Genomic DNA, 14,259 nt, shown 5'->3' with positions numbered 1-14,259 from the left:
CCAGTAACTGCAGGGGCTGCTCCAAAATGCATCAAGCATCACACTTGTCCGCCCAGATGCCTAAGCCCCTTTGGCAGTTAGGGAGTTACCCAGTGGTCACAAAGTGGCACCTAAAACAGACCAGGGCTTCACAGGCAGGGAAATCATCCATTGGGCCAGAGGGGAGGCAGCCTCCTGCAGGCACTGCCCAGAAAGGATCGGACCCGAGTCCCATCTGCACTGGTGCTGAGAATGGTTTTACTGCCAGTTGCACCTTCTACACCGGAACACAGGACAGGGCTTGTTCTGGCCACACGAGCCACTTCCAGTCTCTATTTCAGGGGCACAACAGCTGTCAGCCACTTTTCTAGGGTAGAAGGGGCTTGAAAGATCCTAGAGCCCTATTAGGAGTGGGGTGTGAGACCAGCCCTGGCTCACACCTGCTCCCTCCTGCTGATGGCCCCACAGGAGACATGACACCAACAGCATCCAGGAGGCACTGGCAATGCATTCTGGGAGTACAGCAACTCTTGGGGCTGGGTGCAGTCAAACTGGCCAACAAGCCCATAGACAGACCTGTTCACTGTGGAATCACCGGTGTCAGGGGTTCAGGGAGGGGGAGAGGGAAAGAAGATGGACACAAAGGACCACACAGCATTCACTGTTAGCAAACAGCCCTGCACGAGACTCCAGCTGGAGCCTTCCTGACCCTCCGGAGGGAAGAGGTGGGGGTGTGACGGATGCCACAGCGGGGTGCAAGAGGGGTTGGGGGAAGAGGAGAGGACAAGAGTCCCCCGCCCCACTAAGGCACATCCAGTTGGCTGAAGTGTTTGGAGGCGTGGGTGATGGGAAGGCAGCAAATAGATCTGGTCCAAGCAAGGATCACTGGAGCACCAGGGCTGACTGACATGGCCGGACGGAGCTGCAGATCCTTCCTGCAGGGCTGGTCTATTTGCAAACCTAGGCTTGGGCCAGCTGAGAGAGCCAGGAACACACAAGGCAGAGAACTGCAGGCTGACAGACACACTGGTAGAGACAGAGACACGGGCAGGGCGAGAGATCGTGCCCTTTCCAACTGGGAGCTCTCGCTGGGCCAATGACTGACAGACAGCCCCCAGAGCCAGGAGGCTGCTGCCTCGCAAAGTGGCACTGTGTGCCAGGGAGCCCCTATCCTGCATCCGGGCTGCGCCGGAGCCAGACTAGACAAGGAAAGAGAGAGACAGAGCAGTTTATAAAGCAAGAGAGGCGGCACAGGGGGCTCCCCGACTGGGAGCCTCTGCCTTTTCTTTCTTTGCTGGCAGGATGTGAAAGCAGCTGTCACCATGGCAAGATTGTCATGGCAACCAAGCATCTGCTGGGAGAGGAGGAGGGAGCGGGACACTGAACCCGAAAGGGTGAAAAGCTTTGACTGACACTGACGCACACACACTTATAAAAATCTCCGGTCAATTTCTTCAGTGGCCCGGAGACGCACAATGGCCGGCTTGTTCAGTTCCGTCACCATAAGCCAACATTTACAGAGGGGGAACCAATTGGGTTGGCGTCCAAAGTCTTAAATGGGCACTGGCCTAAGAGCGAGTGCGCAGTCCCCACGCCATCAGCGAGCGATTCAGGGAGCCTTCCCCCACCTCTCTTCCTCCTAGTAAGAGGACTCAGCGACCCACTGCAGAGAAATAGCTAGTCCAGAAAGATACTATGATTCCGCAGAACCGCGTCAGACGGGTCCCAGGCTCCATGGGATAGTCTGGAAGATCAGGGGTTCATTCCCCAAATGTTCTGTATGGCACCTAGCACTCCAGGTGTCAATCAATAACCCAACCGCACCATGGACCAGACAGGGAAGGAAACCAGCATTTTAAAAAGGGTATGTCCCCTTTTCCCGCCGTACACAGCTGATCAGCAGCCACTAAGAAGCGTTTGATTTGATACGAGTCTTTTGAAGCCGTGTTCGCGCACAGCATCATTGCAGATGAAGTCTGTGCAACTCAGACCCTAGGACTTGGGTCCCCTGAAGCTCAGGGCACAAATCCAGATGATCTGCCGAAGTTCTAGAAAGGGTGCTGTCCAGTCACCTCTCCAGTCACCTTTCCCCTTCCATTGCTAAATTCTCTCTATGGGAATATTTCACATCTATCAGACTCCGTTCTGCCCACAGCACTTTGCCAATTAACACTTGAACAGCCCAGCACAGACCTGGCCTAGGCTTTCAAGAGATCTCAGTTCCCAACAGTCCCCACCACCCACTGGGAGCTGAGCAGTTTTGAAAATCTGGCACTAAATTAAATCTCCACTGCCTCCTCCTCCTCCCTCTCCCCCACCCTCAGCATGGTAAGTGTACAGCAACATGGAAATGCAGCCACTTCTGGGGCAGAGGCACCATTAGACTGCATGCAGCATGAATGGGGGAAGAGAAAAAACACAACCTTGGACACTTGGGCAAACCCTCTGCTCTTATGAGAAGTGTCCCACCAGGCAGGTGACATGGGGGGTGTCAAGGCTGTTTCCCCACTCTGGCATGTCAAGTGCAGAAGGTCGGGGCCTGCAAGGATTCTAAAAAGGAATACTGGCCACTCCAGGCTTGTATTAAACTCCCAAGGTTACAGCTTCTCTCTGACCTTGGATGGGTAGATGCTGCCACCACCCAAGTGCAACCCCCCCTCCCCCCAATTTTGGAACCCAGGCAGGCGCACTTGGAAATTCCTTCCTGTGGGGTACCCTCAAGCCCTGTCACCCCCCTTCAGGAAAGAGCTGAGAAAGAAAACAAAGGAAATCAGCTGTTTCCACCAGCTAATTAAACAACATGTGCACAAACCTCTTAGGACACAATAATCCAATTCTATTCTTAAAAAAGGTAAATTTTATTAAAAACAAACAAGAAAGAAAATACATTTGGAACTTTGTTGTTTAATCTAGCAAAAAGCCTATTACAAGGATTAAGCATCAAGATAGCTCTCCTGAGGTCCAGATTAAAGGTTACAAGCAAAACAAAAGCACCTGGAGTTAGCACAGAGCTGTCCACAAGCCATAAAGAAATAAAAAGTGATAAACCTGATTGCATCTTCCTAGACATTTCCTGATCCACTTACATATCTGGGGTTTCAAATAAGTAAGTTTCTAGGTATGATCTGGTGATTTCCATACCTGGCCCACAGCTTTTTACAGCATAGCTCCAGCCCTGTCTCTCCTCTGTCCTCTCTCTCTGGAGAACAGACAGACAAAGGGAAAGTTTTCCCCAATTTTAAAAAGTTCTAGCCCTCCCATTGGCTCTTTTGGTCAGGTGCCCACTCCCTTCCTTTTACCTATGCAGGGAGACTTTTTCACCCTTTACAGGTAAAGCAAGTAGAGAACTACTACTATGAGGGATTTTATAACTAAGTGGCTGGGTGTTCATAAAAGGGAGCTACCCCCCCATTTATCACAGGGGGAAGAATTATTTATCACCCACGCAAAGCAGACAGTTTTTAAGATCTCACCCCAAAACCCTCCGAGACACCCACTGAGCTGTGCCCACTAGTAGCATTAGAGTTTGCTATGCTGTCTGGTCACACATCCACACGGGGGCTTGGTAACCTGTAGCTCAAGCTAGGGCCTGCTAATGCTGTTTGCACAGTTGCCCAGAGCAGCTGCTGTATGGATGTGGCTGTAGAGGTCCAAGGGTCATCCTGCACTGGACAGCAGGGCAGGCAGAGTGACAGAATCATTAAATAAAATAGGGTTACCATATTCAAACATTTAAAAAAAGAGGACACTCCACGGGCCCTGGTCCCGCCCCCGGCCCTGCCCCAACTCCGCCCCTTCCCCGCCCCAACCCCACCCCTTCTCCACCGCCATTCCAACCCCTTCCTCAAAGTCCCTGCCCCAAATCTGCCCCCTGCTCTGAGCACCCCACATTCCCCCTCCTCCCTCCCGCTCTGATCTTGGTTGGGGATTGCTAAGTGCTTCCCTGCTCCCCACTCGCCCCACAGCCCCTGCAGCCTCTATGCTCTTGCCTGCCCTGCTCCTCCTCACCCTGCAGCCTCTGTGTCCCCCCACCCTTGCAGCCTCTGTGCCCCCTGCTCCCCACTCACCCTGCAGCCTCTGCGCCCCCTGCCTGCCCTGCCCCTGCAGCCTCTGAGCCCCCTGCCCCTGCAGCCTCTGTGCCCCCTGCTCCCCACTCACCCTGCAGCCTCTGCACCCCCTGCCTGCCCTGCCCCTGCAGCCTCTGAGCCCCCTGCCCCTGCAGCCTCTGTGCCCCCTACTCCCCACTCACCCTGCAGCCTCTGCACCCCCTGCCTGCCCTGCCCCTGCAGCCTCTGCGCCCCCCACCCCTGCAGACTCTGTGCCCCCTGCTCCCCACTCGCCCTGCAGCCTCTGCGCCCTGCCCTGCCCCTGCAGCCTCTGCGCACCCTGCTCCCCACTCGCCCCTGCAGCCTCTGCGCCCCCCCGCCCCTGCAGACTCTGTGCCCCCTGCTCCCCACTCACCCTGCAGCCTCTGCACCCCCTGCCTGCCCTGCCCCTTTAGCCTCTGCACCCCCCGCCCCTGCAGCCTCTGTGCCCCATGCTCCTCACTCGCCCTGCAGCCTCTGCGCCCCCTGCCCCTGCAGCCTCTGCACCCCCCGCCCCTGCAGACTCTGTGCCCCCTGCTTCCCACTCACCCTGCAGCCTCTGCACCCCCTGCCTGCCCTGCCCCTGCAGCCTCTGCACCCCCCCCCGCTCCTGCAGCCTCTGTACCCCCTGCTCCCCACTTGCCCTGCAGCCTCTGCACCCCTGCAGCCTCTGTGCCCCCTGCTCCCCACTCGCCCTGCAGCCTCTGTGCCCCCTGCCTGCCCTGCCCCTGCAGCCTCTACACACATCCGCCGCCTGCCCTGCTCCCCCCGCTCACCCGGCAGAGGGAGAAATGCAGGCTCCACGTGGAATCAAACACAGCCGCGCTGCTCGGAGGGGGAGGGGGAGGGACTCTGGCTGCTAGAGGCCCTAGTGGCTGCGAGCAGCTTTCAATCAGGCCAGGCATCCAATCAGCTGCGCCGCACTCTGCAGGAGGGGAAGGGGGAAATCCTAATCTTCTTGATTAGAAATCTCCCCCGGACGGCCATTTAACACTGAAAAAGCCAGACATTTCGGGGGAAACCCAGACGGATGGTAACCCTAGTACAGCGCCTAGCACAGGGGGGCCCTGCTCCCTGGGTGCGCCCCCGCCCACAGTACCAATAATAACTAATAATCATGAGCGGACGTGCGCTCACTCGCACCTGCGCTCCCTTAGCTCCCGGACCATGTCTCATCAGCTTCGTCTCAGAATCCTTCTCAATGCAAACCCTGGACCAGCGACAGCCTGGAGTAACTCTTGACTTCGCTGGCGTCGCACTGTGCCGGAGCCTTCTCGCCTTACATAGCATGTAGGCCAGAGCCCCTCTTCACCTGTAGGTTTATACCGGCGGCACTGAAAGCACAATCGGGCCTAGCATACCCGTCCGTGCCACACTGGGTGAGCAGCACCAGTTCCCCTAAATACTGCTCCGTTGGCCCTTACAAACCCCACCCCCAGCCGTAAATACCTGACCCCAGTGGGAGCTCCCTAACCGCTCGCACGCTTTTTATTCCGTCCCATCACTCCCTACCATGGTTACCCCCAGAACCAGTATTACCATAAACTTTGTAGTATTCCCTCCCTGCTCTGTGCTTACTAGTGACAGACCTGGGCTGGAGACGAACGCCCTCAGGGTTCTGTGAGGCTTTCGAGCTGAGGGCTGGAGTCATTTCTAGGACTTCTGGTTCTTTTAATGGGGGCTTCCTCCTGTCCCTCTTGCTCTGCTTCGGCCTGTAGCCAGCTTCCTCCCATCCTACTCTGTCAATGAGACTCAGCTGTGGAGGGCCTGATGGGGGGATTTAGTCCCAATAGGGCCTTGCCTTCTCCGCTGAGGCGGCTGACCATGCGGCCTGAGTCGCTGCTGGTTGTGATGCTTGTGTGAGGTGAATACCTGGCTGCTGGGAGTTGGGCTGAGTCCCACCAAACTCATGTCACACAGGAATGGGGAGCTGGCCTCAGACATCTGGGGCCTGGCTCCCTTTGCTGATTGGTGCCTTTCCTCAGCTTGCTGACTATTTATTGAGTGAATAGCCAGTCCCCTCAGGCAGCAGGTGGCATTTCATCCCCTCCCTCAGTCTGTGTATTGCTCTATATTTGTCCTGCTTGGCTCATGCCTTCCTCTATGTGCATCATTGGCACATGCTAGCGGGACTCCATAGCTATCATTTTAGAGTGACATTCGTCCGAGGCCTTGGCACTACTTAAGTCCTCAAAATAGGCCTTAAGGGCAGGACTTTCCGACACGTTTGCACACTGGGGACTGGGCACTGCTGAAATCTGACCCTTACTTAGGTGCCTGAATGAGGTTATTGGAAAACCATGTCCCAGTTGCAGGTGCTGAGTCCTTGACTATCTGTCTCTGCGTTCATTTGCCCGTCTAGCCCTATGTGGGCCCTCTGCCCTGGGGTGCCTTTCACCTTTCATGGGAAAACCAGGATTTGGGCAGAATAAAACCTTAAAGTCAAACTTTTCCTCTCTCACCCCACTGCGAGATGGCAAGTAAGGGGTTAAAACCTGGGCACCACCTTCCTTTGGGGGGCAGTAATTGGGATGCTGGCTTAGCCCATCAGGGAGGAGAGGAATGTCTTGTAACTAGGGCTGATTTCATCTGAGTCATTCCCAAACAATTTCCCCAAGGAACAAAGCCCGTGGGGCCAATCTGTGAAGAAGCCAGAGGTAAAATTCCCAGGGAGAGGGAATTTTCTCTATCTCCTTATCCTGAGGCCTGGATGGAACAGATGGATTGCGAAGGACCCAATCCAGTGACCGCTGACATGGAAAGGAATCTTTCCACAGACTTCAGTGGGAGTTGGGGCAGACCCTGAGCACTTAGACCAGATTTTCAAGCGTGTCCACAGATTCAGGGTGGCTCAGTTCCCCGGGCCACAGTAAGTAGGCCTGATTTGCAGAGATGCTGAGCATTCACAGCCCCCATTGGCTTCTGCTGCACTTATAGGCACTTCATGCTTCTGAAAATCAGGCACCAAGGTGTCCCATTACTGGAGGTGCCCCAAATCGTTCGCCGCTTTAGAAAACATTGACCTTTGGACTCACTGTGCCAGAGTTTCCCCCTCTGCAAACCAGGACTAGTGATATTGATCTGACCTCCTGCTGATTGTGAAGTTGTGAGGTTTTAGTGCATTCGTGGTTTGCCAAGGGCTATGAGCGCCTTTGCTACCGGAGCAAAGCTGTGTTGTCTCTCGGTGACATGATTTGTGTTACGGTGCATTGGGAGTTTGCTAACCAGATGGAAGAGAAAGCTGAGCTCCAGCTGCAAAAGCTGGTTGCAGATTTTGATCAACCTAATCTTTGGAGGGGGGGATGCGTTTTGATCTTAAGTCCTTTCCAGCCCATTATAAAGAGAGGGGCCATTTATGAAAGTGAGATGCCGACTGCCAGATGTTGGGGTTTTGGAGGCGGGGGGCAGTGACTCAGGCTGACCTCTATGTAAGACATCACGATGATGATTGCTGCTAGTGCCTGTGAGCCCCATCACGAATCAGGACCTGTCCCATTAGGAACGAGGCACGTTAGAATTAAGGCAAGCATTTGTTACAATGCGGGTGATTAATCATTGGTACAAACGGCCAAGGGACGGGATGGGTTTTCCATCTCTTGATGTTGTCCAATCAGGCCTGGGTGCCTTCTGGAAGACATGCTTTAGCCAAACACAATTTAATGGACTCAGTACAAGAGTAACTGCAATTCTCTGGGCAGTGATTCCCAACTAGGGATCTGCAGCCCCCTGGGTAGCCGTGAGCAGGTTTCAAGGGGATCTGCCCCAGGCGGCGGGACGCGGGGAAGGGAGCGCTACCTCCGCCCTTTTACTCACCTCAGCGGGCCACCCAGCCTGTGGGTCAGCACCAGCAACGCGTTTCACACCAAGTAAGTAAAACAAAAATAATATTCCCTTTTTTTATTTTTGTACCTCTGTGGCACAGGTGGGCCGAGGAGTTTTTATAGCATGTTGTGGGGGCCTCAGAAAGAAAAAAGTTGTGAACTCATGATATAGAGGAGGTCAGACTAGGTCAGGGGTTCTCAAACTGGGGGTCGGGACCCCTCAGGAGGTCGCGAGGTTATTACATGGAGGGTCGCGAGCTGTCAGCCTCCATCCCAAACCCTGCTTCGCCTCCAGCATTTAGAATGGTGTTAAATATATATAAAAAGTGTTTTTAATTTATAAGGGGGGTCACACTCAGAGACTTGCTATCTGAAAGGGGTCACCGGTACAAAAGTTTGAGAACCACTGGACTGGGTAATCTAATGGTCCCCTCTGACTTTAAAGGCTATGGAAGTATGAAACTCTGAACCTTTCTGTTCTAATAGGACTCAAGAGACAGCACGAGTGCCCCCCACTTTGCCCCTGCCTTGGAGGGGCTGATCTCGCTGCAGCTGGGAGCCTCAAAATTAACTTTCAACTTTCACTTGGCTTTAAATTCCTTCCCCTGCTTGGCTGGGCACAGGAGGGAGAACTGATTCTTGTCCCTTCACTTTCAGTCTTGTTCAGAATCGAAAGTTGGCCTTTGTCTTTGGCCCACTTCCAGCTGGGAGGCTCCTGCTGGCACCTAGGGGGTGGCTGGTTCAGGAGAAAAGAGAAGCTCTGTAAGGTGTATAACGCAGGGTGGTGTAGGTGGCCTGGCTTCTTATCAGCTGTAGAATTGTACTGCCCTCTGGTGTTAGCATGTCCCGTTTAGGCACCGAAAGTAAGCGCCAGATTTTCATGTGCTCAGTGCTTGGCTCTTCTGAAAATCTGACCCCAGTCGTGTCTGCTGAGCCCTAGAAAATCTGGTCCTAGGAATCTCTGTCTAACTTTAAAAAAGACACTTCCTGGCCTCACTTGAATGTTAACGAGAAAGACTGGGGGCCGTTCTCCTTCACCTTACACCTTGTGTAAATCATTCAGACTCACGCACAGTGGGCAAACGATGCAAGCAAAGCAGCCTGCCAGCAGTTTATACTGACTTTCTGCTCACTTAGCCCTGGTGTAAGTGACCACGCATGGTGCAGGGAAATGGAGAATCAGACCCATTCTCTTCTTGAATTTTTACACAAATATTAGTATTTTGCCCACCTAGAACACCTTCTTTCTCAGGTCCTCACAGCACTTTTGAGAGTATTGAAGGAATCCTCTCGACTCCCTCTTCCCCCCCCTTTCATCCCCCTCAGTCTCTGCCCCATCCCCCCCCCGCGCCATATTCTCCCCTTCCCCCGACTCCTCCCCCCTCTTGCTCCCATTCGCGTCCCCTCCCTTCCCCCCGGCCTCCGCCCCTCCCGCACTAGCCCGGACCCCACCCCGTTGGTTCCGACCCGGCGGGGCTGCGAGCCGAGCCACTGGCGCCCGGTTCGGTTCGGGCTGTGCCGGTTCCGGTTCTGGTCCCGGTCCCGGCCCTGGAGCAAGGGGACGGGGCAGGGATGCTGCTCTCCAAGATCAACTCGCTGGCCCACCTGTGCTCTGGGTCCGGCGGGGAGCTGCACCCGGCCAAGCTACAGCCAGGTGAGGCCCGGTTCGGTTCGGATCGACAGCAGGGGGTGGCTCTGGAGTGGGGTGCCCCGGAGTGGTCCGGGTTCAGTTCGGGAGGAGCCCCGTCCTGCTGGGCATTAGGGAGGTTCGGTTCGAGAGGGGTAGGTTCAGAGAGGAGTCTGGTTCGGTTCGGGGGAGGGATGTGGGTCTGGTCCGGTTTGGGGGGTTCGGTCTGAGGAGGGCTGGGGGGTCTGATCCAGTTTGGTCTGGGGAGGGATGTGAGGCTGGTTCAGTTCGGGGAGGGAGGTCGTTCTGAGAAGGGATGTGGGGTTGCTGTGGTTTGGAGGGTTGGCCGGGTCTTTTGAGGACACAGCTCGTTCTGATCATGGTGTCTGTGCCTCTCTGCCTGCAGGGAAGGATAAGGAGCCCCTGGAGAAGCTGTACCAGGTGGGCCCACTGCTGGGCAGTGGTGGCTTTGGTTGTGTCTACTCGGGCACCCGCCTGTTGGACGGCGCCCCAGTGAGTAGAGCCTGGACAGCGACCCCCACCCCCAGGGCCGGCTTTAGGCCGATTCAGCCGATTCGGCTGAATTGGGCCCCGCGCCAAGAGGGCCCCGCGCTGCAGCTATCAACCCCGCCCCGCCCCCAGCTCACTTCCCCGGCCCCTCCTCCCCTCCCCTGAACGCCCCACCCCCTCCCCTGCTTCCCGCGAATCAGAGATTCGCGGGAAGTCTGAGACGAAGCAGGGGCGGGCCAGCAGCACGAGGTAAGCTGGGGTGGGGGCGGGAGAAGGGCTCCGGGGAGGCGCGCCCATCCCGCAGGCCCCAGCGGCTCTGGCCCGGCTTGGCTCCAGCCCGGCCCAGTCCCCGCGGCTCGGGGCCCCCCGTCGTCCCCGCGGCGCGGCCCGGGTCTCCCCCCCCCGCGCGGCTTCCGCGGCGCGGCTGGGATCCCCACCCACCCCCGGCGCAGCTTCCGCGGCGCAGCTGGGATTCCCCCCGGCGCGGCTCCCGCGGCGCGGCTCGGGTCCCCCCGGCCCCGGCCCCCCGGTGGCGCGGCTCGGGGCCTCCCGTCCCCCCCGCGGCTCAGCTCGGGTCCCCCCCCCCAGCGCGGCTTCCGCGGCGCAGCTGGGATCCCCTCCACCCCCGGCGCGGCTTCCGCGGCGCGGCTGGGATTCCCCCCGGCGCGGCTCCTGCGGCGCGGCTCGGGTCCCCCCGTCCCCGGCCCCCCGGCGGCACGGCGCGGCTCGGGTCCCCCCGGCCCCCCGGCGGCGCAGCGCGGCTCGGGCCCCCCACCCCCACCCCCGGCGCGGCTTCTGCAGCGCGGCTGGGACCCCCACCCCACCCCTGGCGCGGCTTCTGCGGCGCGGCTGGGACCCCCCCCCACCCCCGGCGCGGCCCCCGCGGCGCTGCTCGGGTCCCGACTGGATTTCCGACTGGGGAGAGCTGGTAAGTGTCTAGGGCAGGTATTTGTTTACTCTTACATGGCAACCATGCAATGATTTAATTAGGCTGGATGCCAAAGATATGCGGCATGGTCTACTTGAATGCATCCTCTCAGCAGCATCTGCTACACAGTTCTTACGATACCCTGATCATAACTTACAGCTGTCCCAAGCACCTAAATCCCTTTTAAAAATGAGTGCTAGGCTCCTAAATCAGTTAGGTGTTTCAACACTGAGCACCGCAATGCCTAAATATCTTTCAAAATCTGGCCTTATGTCAGGCTTTTCATCCCTCGAGCTTCCAGTGCCTTACATATATACTATACAACAAGATCTTTCTCTCCATTTTACGGATGAGAAAACTGAGGTAGGGGGAGATGACATGACTCGCTCAAGGTCATTTGGTGACTCGGTAGCAGAACTCTGGATAGACCCAGTTCTGCTGACTCCCATGCCCTGTGGCTTCCTGATGCAAAATAAAAGCCAGGGGAAAAACCTAAAACACAAATATAACTCATGGGCTTTTGGGGTATTTATTCAGGACTTGAACTCAGAGCCTGGGAAATGCAGCAACAGCAAGAGAAACACTGAATTACACAACAGAGGAAGGAGATTACACAGGTAATGGTCTCTCATCTCCATCAGTAGGAAACACGTGAAAATGGGGCCAAACGTACTGCTCCAATACCTCCCCTCACACGCCTTTCCTAGCAGTGGAGCCCAACCTAAACCTGGGCAGTTCTGACACGTTCAGCCCTTCTTGCCCTTTGCTTTCAATAATGATCAGGGCATATTTGACAATGAAGAAGAGCCAGAAACAATCCATGGGGATCCTGATGGCCAGCCCAAACCACTCCAGGGGGCTGAGGGAAAACCAGGCTTCTTTGGAGACCTGGTAAGCCAGGGCCACGATGAGGCTGTTAGCCAGGTCATAGAAGATGATCCATGCAACATAGGCGAACATGCCCATGTAGAGCCACTTCTGGACTGAGTAGATGAGGAAGACACACACCAGGTAGGTCATGACAGCCAGCGTGATGGCTGTATAGTAGCAATACGGTAGCATCTTCCCCACTTCAGTTAAGTTGAAGGGCTTGATTTGTGCCATGTCAGTCATTGCTCGTTCCAAGTGGCCAACCTCAAAGATCAGGTAGATGTTGGTCACTAGGATCATGTAGACAGCAGCTACAGTGGCCCCGGCCTTGGGGGTCATGCCACAGAACCCCACCGGGCGCAAGATGGTCATCGTGTTTTCTCCACAGGCAACGTTGCTGGCCAAGGAAACTGAAGGAGCGTCGCAGAGTAGAAAGGCAAGCTAGGAGAGACGTTGGCGGGGCTTGTGTTAGGGATTAAGTGCAGTGAACTCAAGCCTGTGCTGGAAAAGAAAAGGATCAGGTTAAAACATCGTAGGGTGGGGGTGGGAGGGGAGGGTCATCATGTGGAACGCCTAAGGAGGAGAGTTGATCAGTGTGCACACACACACTCTGTAACCCCATCGCTTTCTCTCTCACACACACACACACTCTGTAACCCTATCTCACCAAGATTCCTGCTAAACCAAAACTTGGTTCTGTCCCCCATGATCCTTTGTGCTCTTCACCACGGTCCACCTCCCCCAACACTCGAGTGCAGAGAAGGGCTCCCAGCCCCCTTAATCAATGACAGGCCATGCTCCAGAGCTCCTGAATTGAGAGACCTGCCAGCTTTAAAGGGAGGGCCACCCTAGTCCCCTTTTAGAAACAGTGAAGGGGACAGGTGGTTGATTGCTCGAGTTCCCGTGGAACTGATTTTAATGGTGGAGAGATTAAATTTAATTGTGTTTACCGAATAATTAATGACATTAGGGTGCCTGAACCCTTGGATCAGCCTCCTTATTATTTTAATCTCAATAACACAGAGTCTAGCAGTCTCACAGCTGTTGGCGTCCTCAGTGCGACCTGGTGGATAGAGCACTTAGGAGATCTGGGTTCTATTCCCACCTCTAGCACTGACCTGCTGGGTGATCTTGGGCAAGTTACGTCGTCCCTCTCCGTGCCTCAGTTTCCCCACCTGTAAAATGGGGATAATGATACTGTGCTTTGTCAAGCACTTGGAGAACTACAGATGAAAAGTGCTAGATTAGAGTGAGGTCTTTATTATTATTATTTCATTAAAATCACCAAATATATGTTGAATCAATTATTTGCTGCAATGTAACCACTCAGCTCTAGATTGCAGGCCCCTTGAGCCAGCTCTGTACTGACACAGAACTTTGTTTTTAAAAAAACCATTGCAAAATAAAATAAATGAGAAGAAAAGGTGCAATGCCAAGCCTGCAGGCTGACTCCTCAGGGGGGCTGAGTGCCCACAGCTCTCCTGGAAATCCACAGACCATGTTTTCCAAAGAGCTTAGGGCCAGCTTCACAGGAGCCCAACAGGGCCTGCAATCTGGACCAGGTTGACCAAGTTAGTTTAGTGCTCAGCAGCTCCCATTGTGGTGCTCTGGCCAGATTTCTAGGCTATGAATGCCAGCAATTCCTCTGAACTCAAAGGGCCAAAGCCTGGAGCTTTAATCAAGCAAACTCCCATCAGTGTCAAGAGAAGTTTGTTTGAATGGGGACATCTGGAAGTAGCCCTTTATATTTCATCTCCATCTTTCATGTCCACCAACAGGAGGCATTTCCAGCCTCTCAAAGGTTAGACTCAGTGAGCAGGTCAGGGCTAACTTACCTCCTTCCGAGAGAGAAAAGGGAGGAGACCTGGTGGATGGATCGGCTGCGATATCTTTGCACCGTCTGGAAGTAATGCCTAGCTACAATGCCACTGACCGAATGGCTCAGAGACCATGTGCTCTTCCCCTTGGGACCCTGCTTTGCTAAAGGAATAACTCCTCAGCTCACCAGGAACCTATAAAACAAAGGGAACATAGGAATTGCCAGATGGAATCAAAACCAAGCTCCATCTAGTCCAGGAGCCTTTCTCCAACAGTGGTCAGTGCCAGATGCTTCAAAGGAAGATGCAAACAAACAAACAAAAACCAGAAGGTAGCAGTGGGCTAATCTAACAGTTAGAAACTATGGCCAAACAGAAGGCACCTAGCCCAGATATTGACAGAAACCAAACTATCCACCTGCCTAGAGCCAGCAAAAGGTGACTGCTTCCCCCTGCTAAAAGAAGAACAGGAGTACTTGTGGCACCTTAGAGACTAACAAATTTATTAGAGCATAAGCTTTTGTGGACTACAGCCCACTTACGAAAGCTTATGCTCTAATAAATTTGTTAGTCTCTAAGGTGCCACAAGTACTCCTGTTCTTCTTTTTGCGGATACAGACTA

At 54.9% G+C, this 14,259-nt stretch overlaps 2 protein-coding genes across 3 annotated transcripts in view; both read right to left on the bottom strand.

Moving 5' to 3' along the window:
* The window catches only part of LOC128835711 (kinesin-like protein KIF21B), a 57,690-nt gene extending 52,457 nt beyond the window's left edge, over nt 1-5,233 (bottom strand). The window contains exon 1 of the mRNA XM_054025299.1: nt 5,208-5,233. Coding sequence (XP_053881274.1) covers nt 5,208-5,233 — 26 coding nt within the window. The remainder of the gene's footprint in view (nt 1-5,207) is intronic.
* A 6,374-nt stretch (nt 5,234-11,607) lies between these two features.
* Nucleotides 11,608-12,997, bottom strand: LOC128835344 (transmembrane protein 217-like). 2 transcript variants are annotated; one of them, XM_054024749.1, is made up of 2 exons: nt 12,939-12,997; nt 11,608-12,316 (listed from the first exon to the last, which is right to left on the bottom strand). In XM_054024749.1, the coding sequence occupies exon 2, from the start codon at nt 12,190-12,192 to the stop codon at nt 11,641-11,643; it is 552 nt and encodes a 183-aa protein (XP_053880724.1). In that variant the 5' UTR covers nt 12,193-12,316; nt 12,939-12,997; the 3' UTR covers nt 11,608-11,640. The 2 variants fall into 2 exon arrangements, with proteins under 2 accessions (XP_053880724.1, XP_053880725.1); XM_054024750.1 differs by having other exon boundaries at nt 11,608-12,321; nt 12,939-12,978.
* Between the last annotated feature and the right edge of the window lie 1,262 nt (nt 12,998-14,259).

Source organism: Malaclemys terrapin, chromosome 4 (assembly GCF_027887155.1).
Source record: "Malaclemys terrapin pileata isolate rMalTer1 chromosome 4, rMalTer1.hap1, whole genome shotgun sequence".
In the NCBI taxonomy this organism is placed as follows: domain Eukaryota; kingdom Metazoa; phylum Chordata; order Testudines; family Emydidae; genus Malaclemys; species Malaclemys terrapin.
Note: the sequence above shows the minus strand (reverse complement) of the source record. Positions and strands in the feature narration are given on the sequence as shown.

Coding starts and splice junctions, on each gene's coding strand:
- LOC128835344 (XM_054024749.1), bottom strand. CDS start 12,192: ATGACCATCTTGCGCCCGGTGGGGTTCTGTGGCATGACCCCCAAGGCC.